The 15,699-nt window shown below is 44.1% G+C and overlaps 1 protein-coding gene across 1 annotated transcript in view; it reads left to right on the top strand.

Annotated features, from left to right (window-relative positions):
- TBX5 (T-box transcription factor 5) overlaps positions 1-15,699 on the top strand; it is a 54,940-nt gene that overhangs the window by 29,496 nt on the left and 9,745 nt on the right. The window contains exons 6-7 of the mRNA XM_054996698.1: positions 4,288-4,379; positions 14,855-15,081. Of these exons, the coding sequence (XP_054852673.1) occupies positions 4,288-4,379; positions 14,855-15,081 (319 nt within the window). The remainder of the gene's footprint in view (positions 1-4,287; positions 4,380-14,854; positions 15,082-15,699) is intronic.

Below are 15,699 nucleotides of genomic sequence, written 5' to 3'. Positions count from 1 at the left end.
CGCATATGTGCATGTAGGAGTATCTACGTACAAATGGACACTCCATTAACACCTCTCTTGACACCTCTGTGGACGAACATATGGAAACATCTGCTGCTATTAAAGGAATGTTCTGGTCCTTGTCCCAAACTCCTAACTCCAGTCTTGTCGCAAAGCTAATGTCACTGGTAGGTACAGGTAGGCAGGCCCCTTGAAAAGTTGGCTCCCCGTTCCGTATCCCCCTTTTCAATTTAGCACCCACTAAATTCCATTGTATAAATCAGTGGTGCCAGGGGTTTTTAATTTCAAAAATATTACTCCTCTCCTCTCCTGTTTCCAGAGCATAACAGAAACCTCATAGGTCAGAGGTGGAGCCTGGGAACTTGGAGGTGGTGTTGGTGGCAAGGAATACTTGGCAGGGCAGCTCTGAAGTTTATTAGCTTTATGGAACCCATGCTGGTCCCTTGCCAGGATGTGGTTTTATTGGCCAGACTAGTAAACTGATGGTGGCTTGCCAACTTGAGCACAGAACTACATACAGTTCTAACGGTAGACTTTCCTACCACAGCAGCCCTGTTGGAAAAGGTTTGATGTTGTTTGCATACCAATAAAAATATCTGCTCTGGGATGCTAAAATTAGTTTTCCAAAGCTTTAGACCAATTCATGCAGGATAGATTCATCAGTGACAATTAGCTGTGATGGGTGAATGGAACCTCCATGTCCAAGTGCATTTTACTTCTCCCAGCTGCTGGAAGGGCAAGAACCAGTGGAAGCTTCAGCCTCCATGCCTTGCCTGTAGGCCTTCTCTTGGCATCTGACTGACCGCTGTGGGAAACAGAATGCTGGACTAGATTGACCCGTTAGTCCAATGTAACAGAGCTCTTTTTATGCAATTCTTTACTGAGCAAATAAGGGCTAGCTAAGGGTAGGGACAACCAAGGTTTCCAGCTTTTTTTCTGGCAGGGCTTCTGTACCTTTAATAGCAGCATCAAGAGCAGAAATTCTACTGGTGGAGCATTGTCCACTTCTGCATCTTCTTTCTGGAAGAAGCTTCAGTTCTGAAGTTGAGCTCTTACAGGAACCCCACCATAAAAAAGAAGTTGGCTGCCTGCCTATGCTCAGATACACATGCTATTGAACCCAGCAACAGGGGCAGGAGAGGCTGGCTATTTCCCCTGATGTCTTGGCAGCCTGAAAAGGACTTATTAAATCCCTTCCTCCAGTAAGACTAAAGCTCATGAACTGATTTCTATGGGGCTTTGACTGAAGTTGTCAGCAGCTCAGTGGACTCTGAAGAATACTGAGGTGTTAATGCAGGTCACGTGAGCATCCAGGTTCCTTGCCAGTTATGTAATAAGGCTGCCTGCTATTTGCTGGTGTCTCCTGTAGCATCTCCCTCTATTGAGAACTTTTTTTTGCTGCCAGCAGCTCTCCCCAGTTGTCTTTATTAGGGCTCCAATGTCCTGCACAGGCCCAGGAAACAAGACTTAAAAGCTCAAAGTTAAGATTACAATCCTCATTCTCCTTAATTGTTATACTCTTGCTCACTTGAGTTGAAGCCTCAGTGGGATCCATCCCTAAATATTCTGCTTCTGTGATTTTTTAAAATAAATATGATCAGGTTGGACAAGGATTTATATGCACATAGTACAAACGTCAGAGTATTTTGTCAAAAGCAGACCGATGTGCAGAGGGGCAAGCTCAGCCAAGTTTCCTTGTGCACGGGGAGGTGCATCAATTTGAAAGTCAGTAGAAGTGCCAGTATTTGGCTTTTTGAATGTTGAATATGTTCAGTTTTGCTTACATTTATTTATGTACTGAGTACTCCTCAGCCAAAGATTTCCAAAGCGGTTAATGAAAAATCAAATACAGATAAGACATCATGTTAAAAAAACAAACACTTAACCTGTCCTCCCAAATCAATAACTTTACAGAGTTACTTATTTACAAAATTGAATCAGAGTTCTTGGGGGTGGGGGGAGAGAAGAAAAAAATACAATAAAATCAGATCACAACCATGTGTTCATTTCATCCCACTTTTCCCAAAGGACTTCAGGCCACGTGTATGGATTTCCCTTCATAACTTGGTAAGATAGGTTAGGATGAAAGAGAGTGATTGACCTCAGAGACCTTTCATAGCACAGTGTGAATTTGAACCTGAGTCTTCCCAGCTCTCTGTGTCATCTAAATTGCTGTGTGCATTTCTTAAAATCACGTAATCTGCTAAGCGGTCCTCTTGGGGTCAAACAGCATGTTATGGTGATTCATTTGTGATTGGCTGCTCTGGCACTTCATCCTGTTGTAAATGGTTAATCCCTTCCCTCCCATGCCATGTCCCCAATGAAACAAGCCCTCCTAGTTGGGCTGTTTCATATATTCCAACTGCTCATATTTACTGGGGACAGTTGCAATCTTCTGGTCCCTCCACCTGGTAAAACACCATTTCAATTATTTGTTGTCTTTTGAGGGTTCACAAAGTTGTAAGTTGCTGCAATTGCCCTTCAAGCTTCAGCTTCATTCTCAGAAATTCATTTCAGAGTGGAGAATGGATACATTTGATCTCTAGTGCACATACAGGCAAATGCAGGGCTTTTTTCTGGGAAAAGAGGTGGTGGAACTCAGTGGGTTGCCCTTGGAAAAAATTGTCACATGGCTGGTGGCCCCGCCCCCTGATCTCCAGACAGAGGGGAGTTTAGATTGCCCTCCCCTCTGTCTGGATATCTGTCTGTTTAGATTGCCCTCCCCTCTGTCTGGAGATCAGGGGGCTGGGCCACCAGCCATGTGACCATTTTCAAGAGGTTCTGGAACTCCGTTCCCCCACGTTCCTTCTGAAAAAAAGCCCTGACCACAACCATATGGAAGGCAATATACAATGAATTGTACCATTAAAGAAACATAGTACCAAAATGAATTATATCAAACAATTTATAAAGTGCAATGTGCCCAATACAGAGTCAAGTAAATATTACATGAATGAACCATCAGTAATGCATATGAACAAGCCAACTGGTGAGCAATATAAGTGAATAAAAGTCTCTCTATGTGTAGACCATGTTGCAATCAAACGTCCCAGTAGAACAGCCACTGCAAACCGTTCCTGCAGAGTAGCCACTGCAAACCGTTCCTGCAGAATAGCCTATGAACAAGCCAACTGGTGAGCAATATAAGTAAATAAAAGTCTCTCTATGTGTAGACCATGTTGCAATCAAACATCACAGTAGAACAGCCACTGCAAACCGTTCCTGCAGAGTAGCCACTGCAAACCGTTCCTGCAGAGTAGCCAACGGGTCTATGCCAGGCGTTTGTCAATTCCCGTTTCGCGACGACCGCTTCCTCACGGGCAAGGTGTTAATAAGGTCTCACAATACACAGTCATTCTAGTCAGTCAATAACCAGTCGATGCAGAGTGACGGGACAATGCAAATGTATTAACATGAGCCCAAGGCATTTGCAGCACTGCTGCTTCTGATATGTATTTTCAACTCGTGTATGTTGTAGGACTCATATGTTTGTACTACATCTTCATGCCAAGAACAAGCTCTACTTATCTTTCAGATCAGGGTAGGATAGGCAGTTGCAGGGTGCATGAAAACGGTAGGCGACAGTCTCCAGCATAGTGAAAGCATGGGACTTGCAGAGAGATCCTTGATACAAGAACAAAGGCTCTTATAAGCATAGCTGCTTTTTAATCTGTAAAACTATCTATTCACTTCATTTCTACTCCACCTCCAAAGCAGCTTAACATCATTCTCTTCTTCATCCTCACAACACCTCTGTGAGGTAGGTTGAGTTAGGCTGTGTGTAACTGGTTCAAGGTCACCCAGTGAAGTTCTATGGCAGAGTGGAGGTTCAGACTGAAGTCTCCCAAATCCTAGTCCAACATTCTAATCACTAGTACTACGCCACACTGGTGCTCAGGGGATAAGTATATGACATAAATGATGATGATGTGTCTAGATCTGGAAAAGAGTATTGTGTCTATCATTTCCCCCCTGCAGGTCATAAAAGTAGCTGGAAAATGGGGAGGGGTTTAAATCAATAAAATGGCATGGGGGAACACATAACCCTTCCATACACAAGTGTGTGCATGTGTTAGGGAATATGATCAGATCCCCACCATGACTATAGTCTGGTTCTGATGCCCCATCCTTGCAGATGAAAAACCTATAAAACCCTTGCTGTTGAGCCTCTGGTACACTGCCCGGCATGACTTTATTTTAAAGCCTGCTGTTCTCTTTGGCCTAGTGGATGGTTTGCAGTCAGAACTGACGAAGCCCTAACTGTCCTTTTTTGGCTTCTCTCCTCAGATCACCCAGCTCAAGATTGAGAACAACCCCTTTGCGAAAGGATTTAGAGGCAGCGACGACATGGAGCTACACAGAATGTCGAGAATGCAAAGGTAAAACCTTTGGAGATTTTCTCTAGATACAAAAATAGGTGATCGTCTTTCAGATACATCTTTCTGCTCTCATCCTAAGGATCAGGGTTGTGTCCAGGGCTTTTTTTCAGCAGGAATGCGGTGGAACGGAGTTCTGGAACCTCTTGAAAATGGTCACATGGCTGGTGGCCCCGCCCCCTGATCTCCAGACAGAGGGGAGTTTAGATTGCCCTCCGCGCTGCCGAGCGGCGCGGAGGGCAATCTAAACTCCCCTCTGCCACTCCCCTCTGCCTGGAGATCAGGGGGGCGGGGCCACCAGCCATGTGACCATTTTCTCCTAGGGCAACCCACTGAGTTCCACCACCTCTTTTTCCAGAAAAAAAGCCCTGGTTGTGTCCAAACACACTAATTTGTGCAATTGAGCTGTTGCTGCGTACATACATTTATTCCTCTCCAGCCTTAAATTCTGTGAAAAGTGCTTCCGCTTTTTGCAGCTGAAACAACCAGGGCACAGAGCTGATGGGCTAGCGCTTGCACCCTCACAGTCTCCTCCTTTCCCATCTTCAAAGCATTCTTGGCCTTTCCTGGTATGAAAGGAGAATCAAGCAATGTGTATTTTATGTGACTACATGCTAGCATTGTGCTTTTAAAAACTGAAAAGGCAAATAACCTACTTGATACAGTATTCAGGTCACTGATGGCTAAGCCTGTCTAGTACAGTGTGGAAGTGAGCAAAAATCCAGGTTGCTTCAGGATGGAAAAAACATTGAGCATTATTTTAAGATGCATCGAAACACAAACTCTTATTATGCGAGGGCTGGGTTTCTTAACTGTTTTCTTCTTCTACTCCCACCCCCATAACCAAGTTAGAAGTATGAGCCAGTGAATGACAAGTTGATTTAGGCTTCAATTCTAAAAACGCTTTTCTGGGAATAGATGCAGAGGAGTTAGCCGTGTTAGTCTGTAGTAGTAAAATCAAGAAGAGTCCAGTAGCACCTTTAAGACTAACCAACTTTATTGTAGCATAAGCTTTCGAGAATCACAGTTCTCTTTGTCAGATGCATGGAGGGCAAGAAGAAACCGGTTTCTTCTTACCCTCCATGCATCTGACGAAGAGAACTGTGATTATGTATTGTCGAAGGCTTTCACGGCCGGAGAACAATGGTTGTTGGGGGTTTTCCGGGCTGTATTGCCGTGGTCTTGGCATTGTAGTTCCTGACCTTTCACCAGCAGCTGTGGCTGGCATCTTCTGAAGATGCCAGCCACAGCTGCTGGCGAAACGTCAGGAACTACAATGCCAAGACCACGGCAATACAGCCCGGAAAACCCCCCAACAACCATAGAACTGTGATTCTCGAAAGCTTATGCTACAATAAAGTTGGTTAGTCTTAAAGGTGCTACTGGACTCTTTTTGATTTTGTTTCTGGGAATAAGCACCATTAAATAAAATGGGATTATTTCTGAGTTTAGAATTGCTGTCTAAGGCTGCAATTCTATCCACAAACTTAGCAGGGAGTAAGCCCTGTTGAACTCAACAAAACTCAACAAACTGAGAGCCAGTTTGGTGTAGTGGTTAAGAGCACGGGACTCTAATCTGGAGAGCTGGGTTTGATTCCCCACTCCTCCACTTGAAGCCAGCTGGGTGACCTTGGGCGAGTCACAGTTCTCTGGAGCTCTCTCAGCCCCACCCACCTCACAGTGTTTTTGTTGTGGGGATAATAATAACACTTTGTAAACCGCTCTGAGTGGGCATTAAGTTGTCCTGAAGGGCAGTATATAAATCGAATGTTATTAATGTTATTATTATTACTTCAGTTAGGGCTGTCCTGCTTTTCCCCTTTCCCCCCATGTTTCAAAAATACTGTCCCCCTTATTTTAATGCACTATACAAACATTTATTTAAAAGTCTATTCTTCCATCCTCTTTTCCCCTTTGAAGTTAAATCTTTTTTATTTTGGAAAACTCCTGTGGGGAAGAAGTGAGCAATAGTGTAGTCTCACATAGTTATTCTAGTCACGGAAATGAATGAATTTAGATCGGAGTAATTATGGATACAATTGTACTGTGATATCACAGCTTTTCAGCGAATTGGTACTGTGCATGAGAATAGGTTTCCCTGGAGATTGATTATATGCCTGACCAAACAGTAATGACTACATTGCTTGTTTCTTAAAGTATGTAAGCTTAGCATATATTGCTTCATATGCCAGGACAAGTTACTTTGAAGTAAGTGTATACTATGTCTTGCAGGGAGCTTATAGCAAAGTGTAGGGTCTAGGGGCTTCTTGGGGAGGGGGAGATTTGATGAGGCAGTGATGTGAAAACAGGAACATGCCATTACCCACGGTTGTCCCTATTGCGATCTGCAGTGAACTGATGAGGATGGAAAAGATCTGCTTGGTTTTCTGACAGATATCAACTGCAATTGGACTGCTCTCACACAAGATGACAAGTATGACGTCACAGACAAATGTCAAACCTGTGTGTGTTCAGAACACTTCCCCCCTATCTTTCTCGCAGAAACACAAAGCAGTTTGCAACATGAGTAAAATGTTTGCTATGACTGAACTGTGCAGGCTAAAAATGCATGATCAGTGTATGCGGCTCTATTGCTCAAAAGTTTTGGTATCATGTGAGAAAATACCAAAGAATCATTTTGTGTGAGAGTGTGTTTTCCTATATTGAGATACTAGCAACAAAGCCCATTGTGTTTAACAATACAATGGGCTCTAGCTGGGCCTCGTGAGGGCATGCGGCCCCACATCAGCCTGATTTGGCCTCAAATGAGTGGAAATCGGACTGGTACAGACCACAGGAGCACTCCAGGGTCCCAGCAGCATTCCTGCGCCCTGCACCGACCCAATATGGCTTGCCTTTTATATAATAGGATATCTGTAGTCCACCTTTCTCACTGGGACTCAAGGTGGATTACACACTGTGGGTTAATACAGCCAGAATCAAAGACCATTTCAATAAAACATGTAATGTGTATATCACATGCAAGTTCGGGCAGATTTAAAAACTTCACAGGGATCCACGAAAGAGCTGAAGAGATGCTGAAACAAAGCACAACTAATTCTATGGCCAATGCATTAACAATACAGGAACTACCCAGTAAGATCATACTGAATAGCAATAGTAGCGGAGTCTATGGCCCTCAGTTTTTAATGAGTTTCGTGGTCCCTCCCAACCCCTTTACACGTGGTCCCTCCCAAGCCCTTCTGCTTGACTCCATGCAAGTCTCAAGCTCTGGCTGCCCCAGAGTCGTGGAGGGAAGCAGCCCCTTTGGCCTGGCCCTTCTGCAGCTGAGCTGTCATCAGGTCCCAGTAAGGGGATGTACTAAAAGGAATGACACTGGAATTAATGGGAGAGGCTTGAAGGCCCACTGGATGAGAGCCATGAATGCCAATTTACTTCCACAGGTTCCAATGAAATACATTACACCACAAAAAAGTTACAAAGAAAATGCGGAATGGATTTTCCATGAAGGCCTCGGGGCTAGGTTGCCAGCCTCCAGGTAGTGGCTGGAGATCTCCCGGAATTACAACTGGTCTCCAGGCCACAGAGATCAGTAAACCTGAAGAAAATGGCTATTTTTGGGGACGGACTCTATGGAACTATGCCATGCCAAGGTCCTTTTCCTCCTCAAACCCCACTTTCTCCAGGTTTAACCCCCCAGATCTCCAGGAATTTCCCAAGTTGGAGCTGGCAACCCTACTCAGGGCCCAGATAGGCTATTCTGGGACTGGAATGACAGCCCCCAGAGTGGAATGACAGCCCCTGGGAGTAGCAGAAGCATTCTGGGACTGGAATGACAGGCCGCTGAGAGGAATGACAGCCCCTGGGAGTAGCAGAAGTGTCCTGGGACTGGAATGTCAGCCCCCAGAGTGGAATGACAGCCCCTGGGAGTAGCAGAAGCATTCTGGGACTGGAATGACAGGCCGCTGAGAGGAATGACAGCCCCTGGGAGTAGCAGAAGTGTCCTGGGACTGGAATGACAGCCACCTGAATGGAATGACAGCCTCTGGGAAATGTTATTTGACTGGAATGACAGCCCCTGGGAGTAGCAGAAGTGTCCTGGGACTGGAATGACAGCCACCTGAATGGAATGACAGCCTCTGGGAGTAGCAGAAACGTTCTTTGACTGGAATGACAGACCCCAGCCTGTAATGTATTTCAATGGAGTCCATGCAAGTAAATTGGCATTTCTGGCTCCCATTCTCTCCAATAGGCCTTCAAGCCTCTCCCATTATTTCCAATGGGCAATCCTGTCATTCTTTTTAGTACACCCCCCCCCCATTTATACAGTTCAAAGGGGGCTTTGGAGACAGGATTTCCCATTGGGAATAATGGGAGAGGCTTGAAGGCCCATGCCTTCCCTCCTGGAGTTGGCTTTGCCATATGACCGTTTTCATCAAGGGCAATTGAAACTTAAAAAAACTCCCCCCTTGTTCCAGCAGACCCAAAGTGACGTCATTGTGCGGTCTACCACTGAGTTCCACCACCTTTTTTCTCAGAAAAAAAGCCCTGGGTGAACCCATTGAACCTAGCAACAAAGAGCTAGAGAAGGTATAGTAGAGGCTGTCATACTTCAGATCATAATTTAAATAGCCTTGGCACAAAATATTCAAGCCCTTTTTTAGCACAGAGTTTATATTGCGTTGCTCACTATTTACAAACCAGTGTAGTTTTTAGTGTGTTTTTGCACAAGTTTTCCTATTTTAGAATCCTAGAGATACAGGTAATTGACCTAGGAGATTACCAGTTTCTTACTGCGACTGTGCCCTTATTTCCTTTTGGGACCAGCAGTGGAAACTCTGCTTCAGGGGAATGGATTCAATTTTTGAGCATGTTTCTTTGGCAAATCACTAGAGCTAACATTCTGGCAGCTTTAGGGTCCAATAAATATGAGGAGCGTTTGGTTGGAAGTTGATCCCTATGTTTTCTCTTCTCTCATGACAGCACGGCTACAAACATTTACAGCAACCACGGAGGTAGGAGGAGGTTTAGTTCTGCCCAAGGGCTCGTTTTTTCAATAATGGGATATGCTTGAATTGAGTCTGTGACAAGATTTAAGCTAATTTAAAAGATGTTCTTCTCAGTGTTTTGCTAGCTGTGAGAAAACCATTTCCCATGTAAATCTCTTGCATGGATGGATAATGTTAACATGACCCAATAATATTGGCCAAGACTGAACATGCGGGTTCTGGCTGTAGGGCACCAATTCCTTGGGGAAGTCCTGTGCGATCAACCCTACTTGGCTATGCATTTAACAGTGCAATCCTAAGCAGAGTTACTCTAGTCTGAGCCCATTGATTTCAGTGGGTTTAGACTGGAGTAACTCTATTTAGGATCCAGTAGCGCCTATAAGACTAACAAACTTAGTGGTAAGGTATGAGCTTTCATGAGCCACAACTTACTTCTGTCTCTGAAGAAGTGAGTTGTGGCTCACGAAAGCTCATACCCTACCACTAATTTTGTTAGTCTTATAGGTGCTACTACTACCAAGAGCCCTGTGATGCAGAGTGGAAAGCTACAGTATTGTAGCCCAAGCTCTGCTCACGATCTGAGTTCAATCCTGGCAGAAGCAGGTTCAAGTAGCCGGCTCAAGATTGACTCAGCCTTCCATCCTTCCAAAGTTGGTAAAATGAGTACTCAGTTTCCTGGGGGTAAAGTGTAGATGACTGGGGAAGGCAATGGCAAACCTCCTCATAACAAAAAGTCTGCCAAGAAAACGTTGTGATGCGACGTGCCCCCATGGGTCAGTAATGACTCAGTGCATGCACAAGGGACTACCTTTACCTTTTTATAGGTGCTACTGGATCTCTGAAGAAGTGAGTTGTGGCTCACAAAAGCTCATACTCTACCACTAATTCTATTAGTTTTATAGGTGCTACTGGACTCTTGCTCTTTTCCACTACTACAGACAAACTAACATGGCTACCCATCTTGATCTATTTAGGATTGCACTGTAAATGACCCAACGAGGCAGGTCTTGTACCATTAGGGGAATGTTGAAGTTGCCTTTGAGATGTCTGCTTTCAAAAGATAGGTTTAAGGAATTATAAAGGGCTTGGCTAGAGCAAATGTACAGAACTGGTTTTCAGAATGAGCATGAAAATGCAGAGAACTTCTGCATTCCAAAATTTTCCTGTGCGGCGATAAAAATATAAGACTACTTATTTGCTGCCCTTTAATGGTACCTCCCAAAACTGCAGCTGGGCAAGCTGCCCCCTGCTTGAAGGCGAGGCTCTGTTGTTTTTTGATATTTATACCTTGATTTTCTCTCCAATGGTGAAACAAAGGGACTTACAACATTGGTCTCCTCTCCTCAGTTTTATTCTCAGAACTCTATGAGGTAGGTTAGGCTGAGAATGTGTGACTTGCCCAAGGTCACCCAGCAAACTTCAATGGCAGAGTTGGGATTTGAACACAGGTCTCCCAGATCTTAGTCCAACCATTGCACAACACTGGCTGTTAGTGATAGAGATGGGAGCCAGTATGTGCACCATCCAAGCAGCTATTAAAACATCAAAGGCAGACCTGGCTCTTCCTTGATTGGTTCTCTGGACACTCGTGTCTTGAGAGAAAAAGGACAAACACAGTCATTTGGAAGTGGGGAACTCATGCAGAAAAGGAGGGGAAGAAATTGTTAAAGTTTTTTTTTTAAATCATTGTCAGCTGCTTTGAAGTCTTTATGGTCATAAACGTAACAAATACAGACAAATTTTGAGTATGTATTGTGAATTCAAAAATCAGGCTTCTCACTCAAAATGCTTATAGAGCTTTTGAGCATGGATGTGCGGTTCAGGAATCCGATTTGGAAAAAACTCCTGAATCAGACCCAATCCATAAAGATTCGGGATTTCCAAATCGAGGCCAGCATATTGGCCCCAATTTGGAAATCCTGAATCAAAGCTTTTGCCCAGCTGATGTCCCTCCTGCTCTCCTTCTGGCCAGGTAAGTGGGTGGAGGGGTAGAGGGGTTGCCCAGGGGGGTGGGAGGTGGGGGTGGGGGAGTTGCCCCCCTCATTTTGGCATGCTCTGAATATTTATGGAGCATACTGAAGTGAGTAAAATAGCATAATTCCGAAGTGGTTTGCCGCTTCGGAATTATGCTATTTCCGAAATGTTTTCCCGCTTCGAGTAAACACAAAGCTGGAAACTCTAATGTTTTGGGGCTGCACACCCCTACTTTTGAGCTGGGCACTGACTTCTTAGAACTTGGGCTCAGTTCAAAAGACTTGCTGCTACCCAGTAGATTTGCCAACTCTGGTTTGGGAATTCCTGGAGATTTGGGTGTGGTGCCTGGGGAAGGACCTCAGTGGGATATAATGCAATAGAGTCCACCCTCCAAACCAGCAGTTTTATATGGGGTCATTGATCTCTGTAGTCTTATTTTTTCTTTAAAAAATACTGCTCTTTTTCTGCATCCAGACACCCCACCCCCAATTTTGCCATATATAAAAACAATAATTGCAAACTTCCAATCACATTTTGCATATTTTTTTATGAAGGGATACTTTATTCATTCACTTAGAGTGCAATCTTAAATAGATTTCTGTTCTTTCTAAGTCCACTGAAGTTAGTCTTAGAAAGGCATTACTCTGTTTAGGATCAGACTATTAATGAATTAAGTTAATTGATTAAAATTACTTTGGATGATTGATTTAAAAGGCCTCCACAATAGAGAAGCCAGTCACCTTAAAAAGAATGTTTGCCAAAGTGATTAGAGAAAGAATGCCCCAAAACTATGTCTTGCTTGCTGGTACACATGGGTACACCCAACATGCACAATGGAACATTGGGCACCGAGAAAGCACATACCACAAGTTCTGCATTGTCTAAAAACAGCATTCTTTTTTATTTTCTTGGTCTTACTTGTATGCCAATTCAATTGATCAAGCAAGTAAAGTTGCCAGTCTCCAGATGGGCATGGAATCCTCTAAGAATTACAGCTGATTTCCAGACTGCAAAGATGGCTTCCCTGGGCAAGATGGCAGCTTAGGAGGACAGATTCTATGGCATCACATCGCATGCTATGGCTGAGCTTCTGCCATGCACAGGCACTGCACCCAAATCTCGAGGAATTTTGCAAACCAGAGCTGGCAACCATACATGAAAGTTTTGGTCAAGTAATAATTTCTTTGATTACATAACAGCCTGTACTTTTTTTTAAAAAATGAAGGCAGAATTGGCTGGCATGCCAATCCCACCTTCATTTTTTTTTAAAAAAAAAAAGCAGGCTGTTTCATAATCAAAGAAATATTACTTGACCCAAACGTGCATGTTTTATCGCTTGACTAAAACTTGCATTGCCTTTGAGAAAATGTGAGCAAACTCCATCATGTTCCCTCTTCTGAGTGCAGAAGGTGTTCCCGGTAACTACAAATGCTGGTCTATAGACATATGAAGTGGCATTACCCCAAGTCCTTTAGCTTGGTATATTGTTGCCTGGACTGGTGACAGTTCTCGATGTTCTCAGGCAGAGAAACGTCTTTCCCAACATCTGCCTCCAAGAGACTCTTTATTTGGAGATGCCAGGGATAGAATCTGGTACTTTTTACATGTACAGCAGGTACTATAATAATTTTGGCTAAATTGTGGCAGCATCCACATACTGTAGGACTCGCTTACAAACTTGCCCTTTTAGTCCACCTCGCTCAGTTTTTGTCTGCTCTCGCTGGCTGCAGCTTTCAAGCTGAAAAAGCTGTTTCAACCTCTGGCATCTCTAGTCTGAAACCAAGACCTTCTGCGTGCATAAGACATCCTCTCAGCAGCTGAGGCATGACCTCTTCTCCAGCTTCGGTTGGGCCAGCCCTGATGTCAATGTAACAATAGATTCTGGAGAACAGTGTCTGGTGAAGAGACTGTGTCTTCTTGCCGACAGCACAAAGCATGTGTTTCTAATGAATGGGCATCTTTTTCTGTACATCCATCTCTTGATAATCTCAAGGTATTTCTCTCGCCTGAAAAGGGATGTTTCATCAGACATGGTGGTTTTTCAAGCTTTTTCTAATTTTTTCAGCACAGCCACAAGCCCTTCACTCCCTCGCTCCTGTGAACTCTATGAAATTAGCCAGTGGCAGAGTCCCCCCAGGTTCTCTTCTTCAGCAAACTACTAGCAATTCATATTTTCCCATAAAATAAATATGTGCCTATTTGACAAGAGAACTTTCAAATATAATAACCAGTTTTTCTATGGACCTCTGCTTTTCTGTTTAATATTTATTTACTTCATTTATACGCCGCTTTTATCCTCAGCGAATTACATCATTTTCCTCTCCACCATGTTATCCTCACAACAACCCTGTGAGGTAGGTTCGGCTGAGAGAGTCACCTAGGAAGCTTCCATGGCAGAGTGGGGATTCCAGGTTGGGTCTCCCAGATCCTAGATGTACGAGCACTTGGGGTTTGCAAGGAATTACAAGAGGATGGAACAATTACCCCCCTTCCTTCTAGGATTCTAAACACATTTGGGGGCTTGGCCATGATAAATTCCCCTCCCTGTTTTGTTTTTATTTAACTTTGACCTATGCTAAATGTCCTGTGCTTCTCGAAACATGCTCAACCCCATAAGATTGTTTTTTTCTTTTCATTAATTTACAAATTTACATGTTCTTCTTCCTATCTGGGAAGTTCTCAGGGCTATGAAGAAACCTTTCTTTTATGTGGGTTTGTTGGTTTTGCTGTTTTTTCAGTGCAATGAGAGTTGGCCACGTTTCTGTTTAAAAGGAGTGATTTACACTGGCTGCAATAAGAAGTTTCTTACCTGCTCCCTTTGCCTGTTCCTGATGGTCTTCCTTCAGGCTGTCTAAAGATTAATGAGAGGGTAACAAGGAGCCTGTTGTATGATGATACAGCCAATCACCCTACTGACTTTGGACCATTTTTTAAAGTCAGACAACCTTAGCGTATGGAAATCATTAGCATCGTAACCCGTATATCTCTGAGAAGTATCTATACTTTGGTCTGCTGTGGCTTATAGCTTTATGATTACTCAGAAGTAAGTCACGCCACATCAAGGGAACTTGCTGCCCAGTAAGTGTGTTATAGGACAATGGTGTTAAACATTTGTCTGCCAAATTCTATCCATGCTTACTGACAAATAAGTCCCATCAGGACTAACTTAATCTTAAGAATTTTCAGCAAATAGTTGACTAGATCTGTATTTGAATAAAGTAATAGTATTGCAGGAAAAACATTCTTTCTTCCTTTCAGGTGATACCAGTAGGTGCCATCTTAGAAGAGGCATTGCCTCATGTGTGAGAGAGGAGAAGGAATGCCTCTTCTAAGCTGCCGTCTGCTTTTGTTCTCATGCTTTTAAAAAACAAATCTGCTGTCCTCTTAATAGGGATATTTTATAAATATCTTTGAATTGTTCTAATCAATGGATGGATTTAGTGTGGCAGCTCTTGATTGTGAAATATGGATCTGCTTGGAGGGGATTGAAGCAAATACTTGGCATTGCATTAATATGCTGCCCTCTCTTTCCAGCAAAGAGTATCCGGTGGTTCCCAGGAGTACAGTCAGGCAGAAAGTGGCCTCCAACCACAGCCCTTTCAGTGGTGAGACCCGAGCTCTGTCTGCCTCTTCTAACATCGGCTCTCAGTTCCAGTGTGAGAACGGGGTCTCCAGCACCTCCCAGGACCTGCTACCACCTGCCAACCCATACCCCGTATCCCAGGACCATAGCCAGATTTACCACTGCACCAAGAGAAAAGGTCAGGTGTCTTTCTAGCTTACTTCTCTAGAATATTTTTGGTGTTAAGAGATCATTTCCTCATTTTTCGAGGTCTCAGCCACGGTTGGCATCTTTAGACAGGCAAGCGTCAGCTGCTTTCTAGGCAGTTGCCAAGTTTTCACAGGCACTTGCTCCCGGGCTTTTAGCAGCAAGTTGGTATACACACATCACCAGGGCTCATTTCAAGGGGGAACGGACAGGAACACAGTTCCGGCAGTTCCCAAAAGAACTGCCCTACCACCTGACTCTCGGCCGTTTGGGGCCCATTTCATCCTGGATTGAGGCTGAAACAGCCCGGATTGGGCCTCTGACAGGTGGTGGATCACTCTTCTGTTCAGCAGCGGCCTGATCCTGACCATTTTGGGCCCCTTTTCGGCCATTTACAGCCTCCTTTTGCCATTTTGGGCCCAATTTCAGCCCTGAATGGCCAGGATTGGGTCCAAAGCAGCCAGGATAGGTGATGTCAGGAGGCGTGGCATATGCAAATCAGGGCCAAGCTACACATGACGAATGACACTTGAATGGCAAGTGGATTGAGTGGAGGGCAAGTGAACAGGGAGAAATACACTTGCCATTCAAGTGTCATTCGTCATGTGTA

Source organism: Eublepharis macularius, chromosome 13, assembly GCF_028583425.1.
Source record: "Eublepharis macularius isolate TG4126 chromosome 13, MPM_Emac_v1.0, whole genome shotgun sequence".
Lineage (NCBI taxonomy): Eukaryota > Metazoa > Chordata > Lepidosauria > Squamata > Eublepharidae > Eublepharis > Eublepharis macularius.
This window is presented reverse-complemented; position numbering and strand designations above follow the sequence as displayed.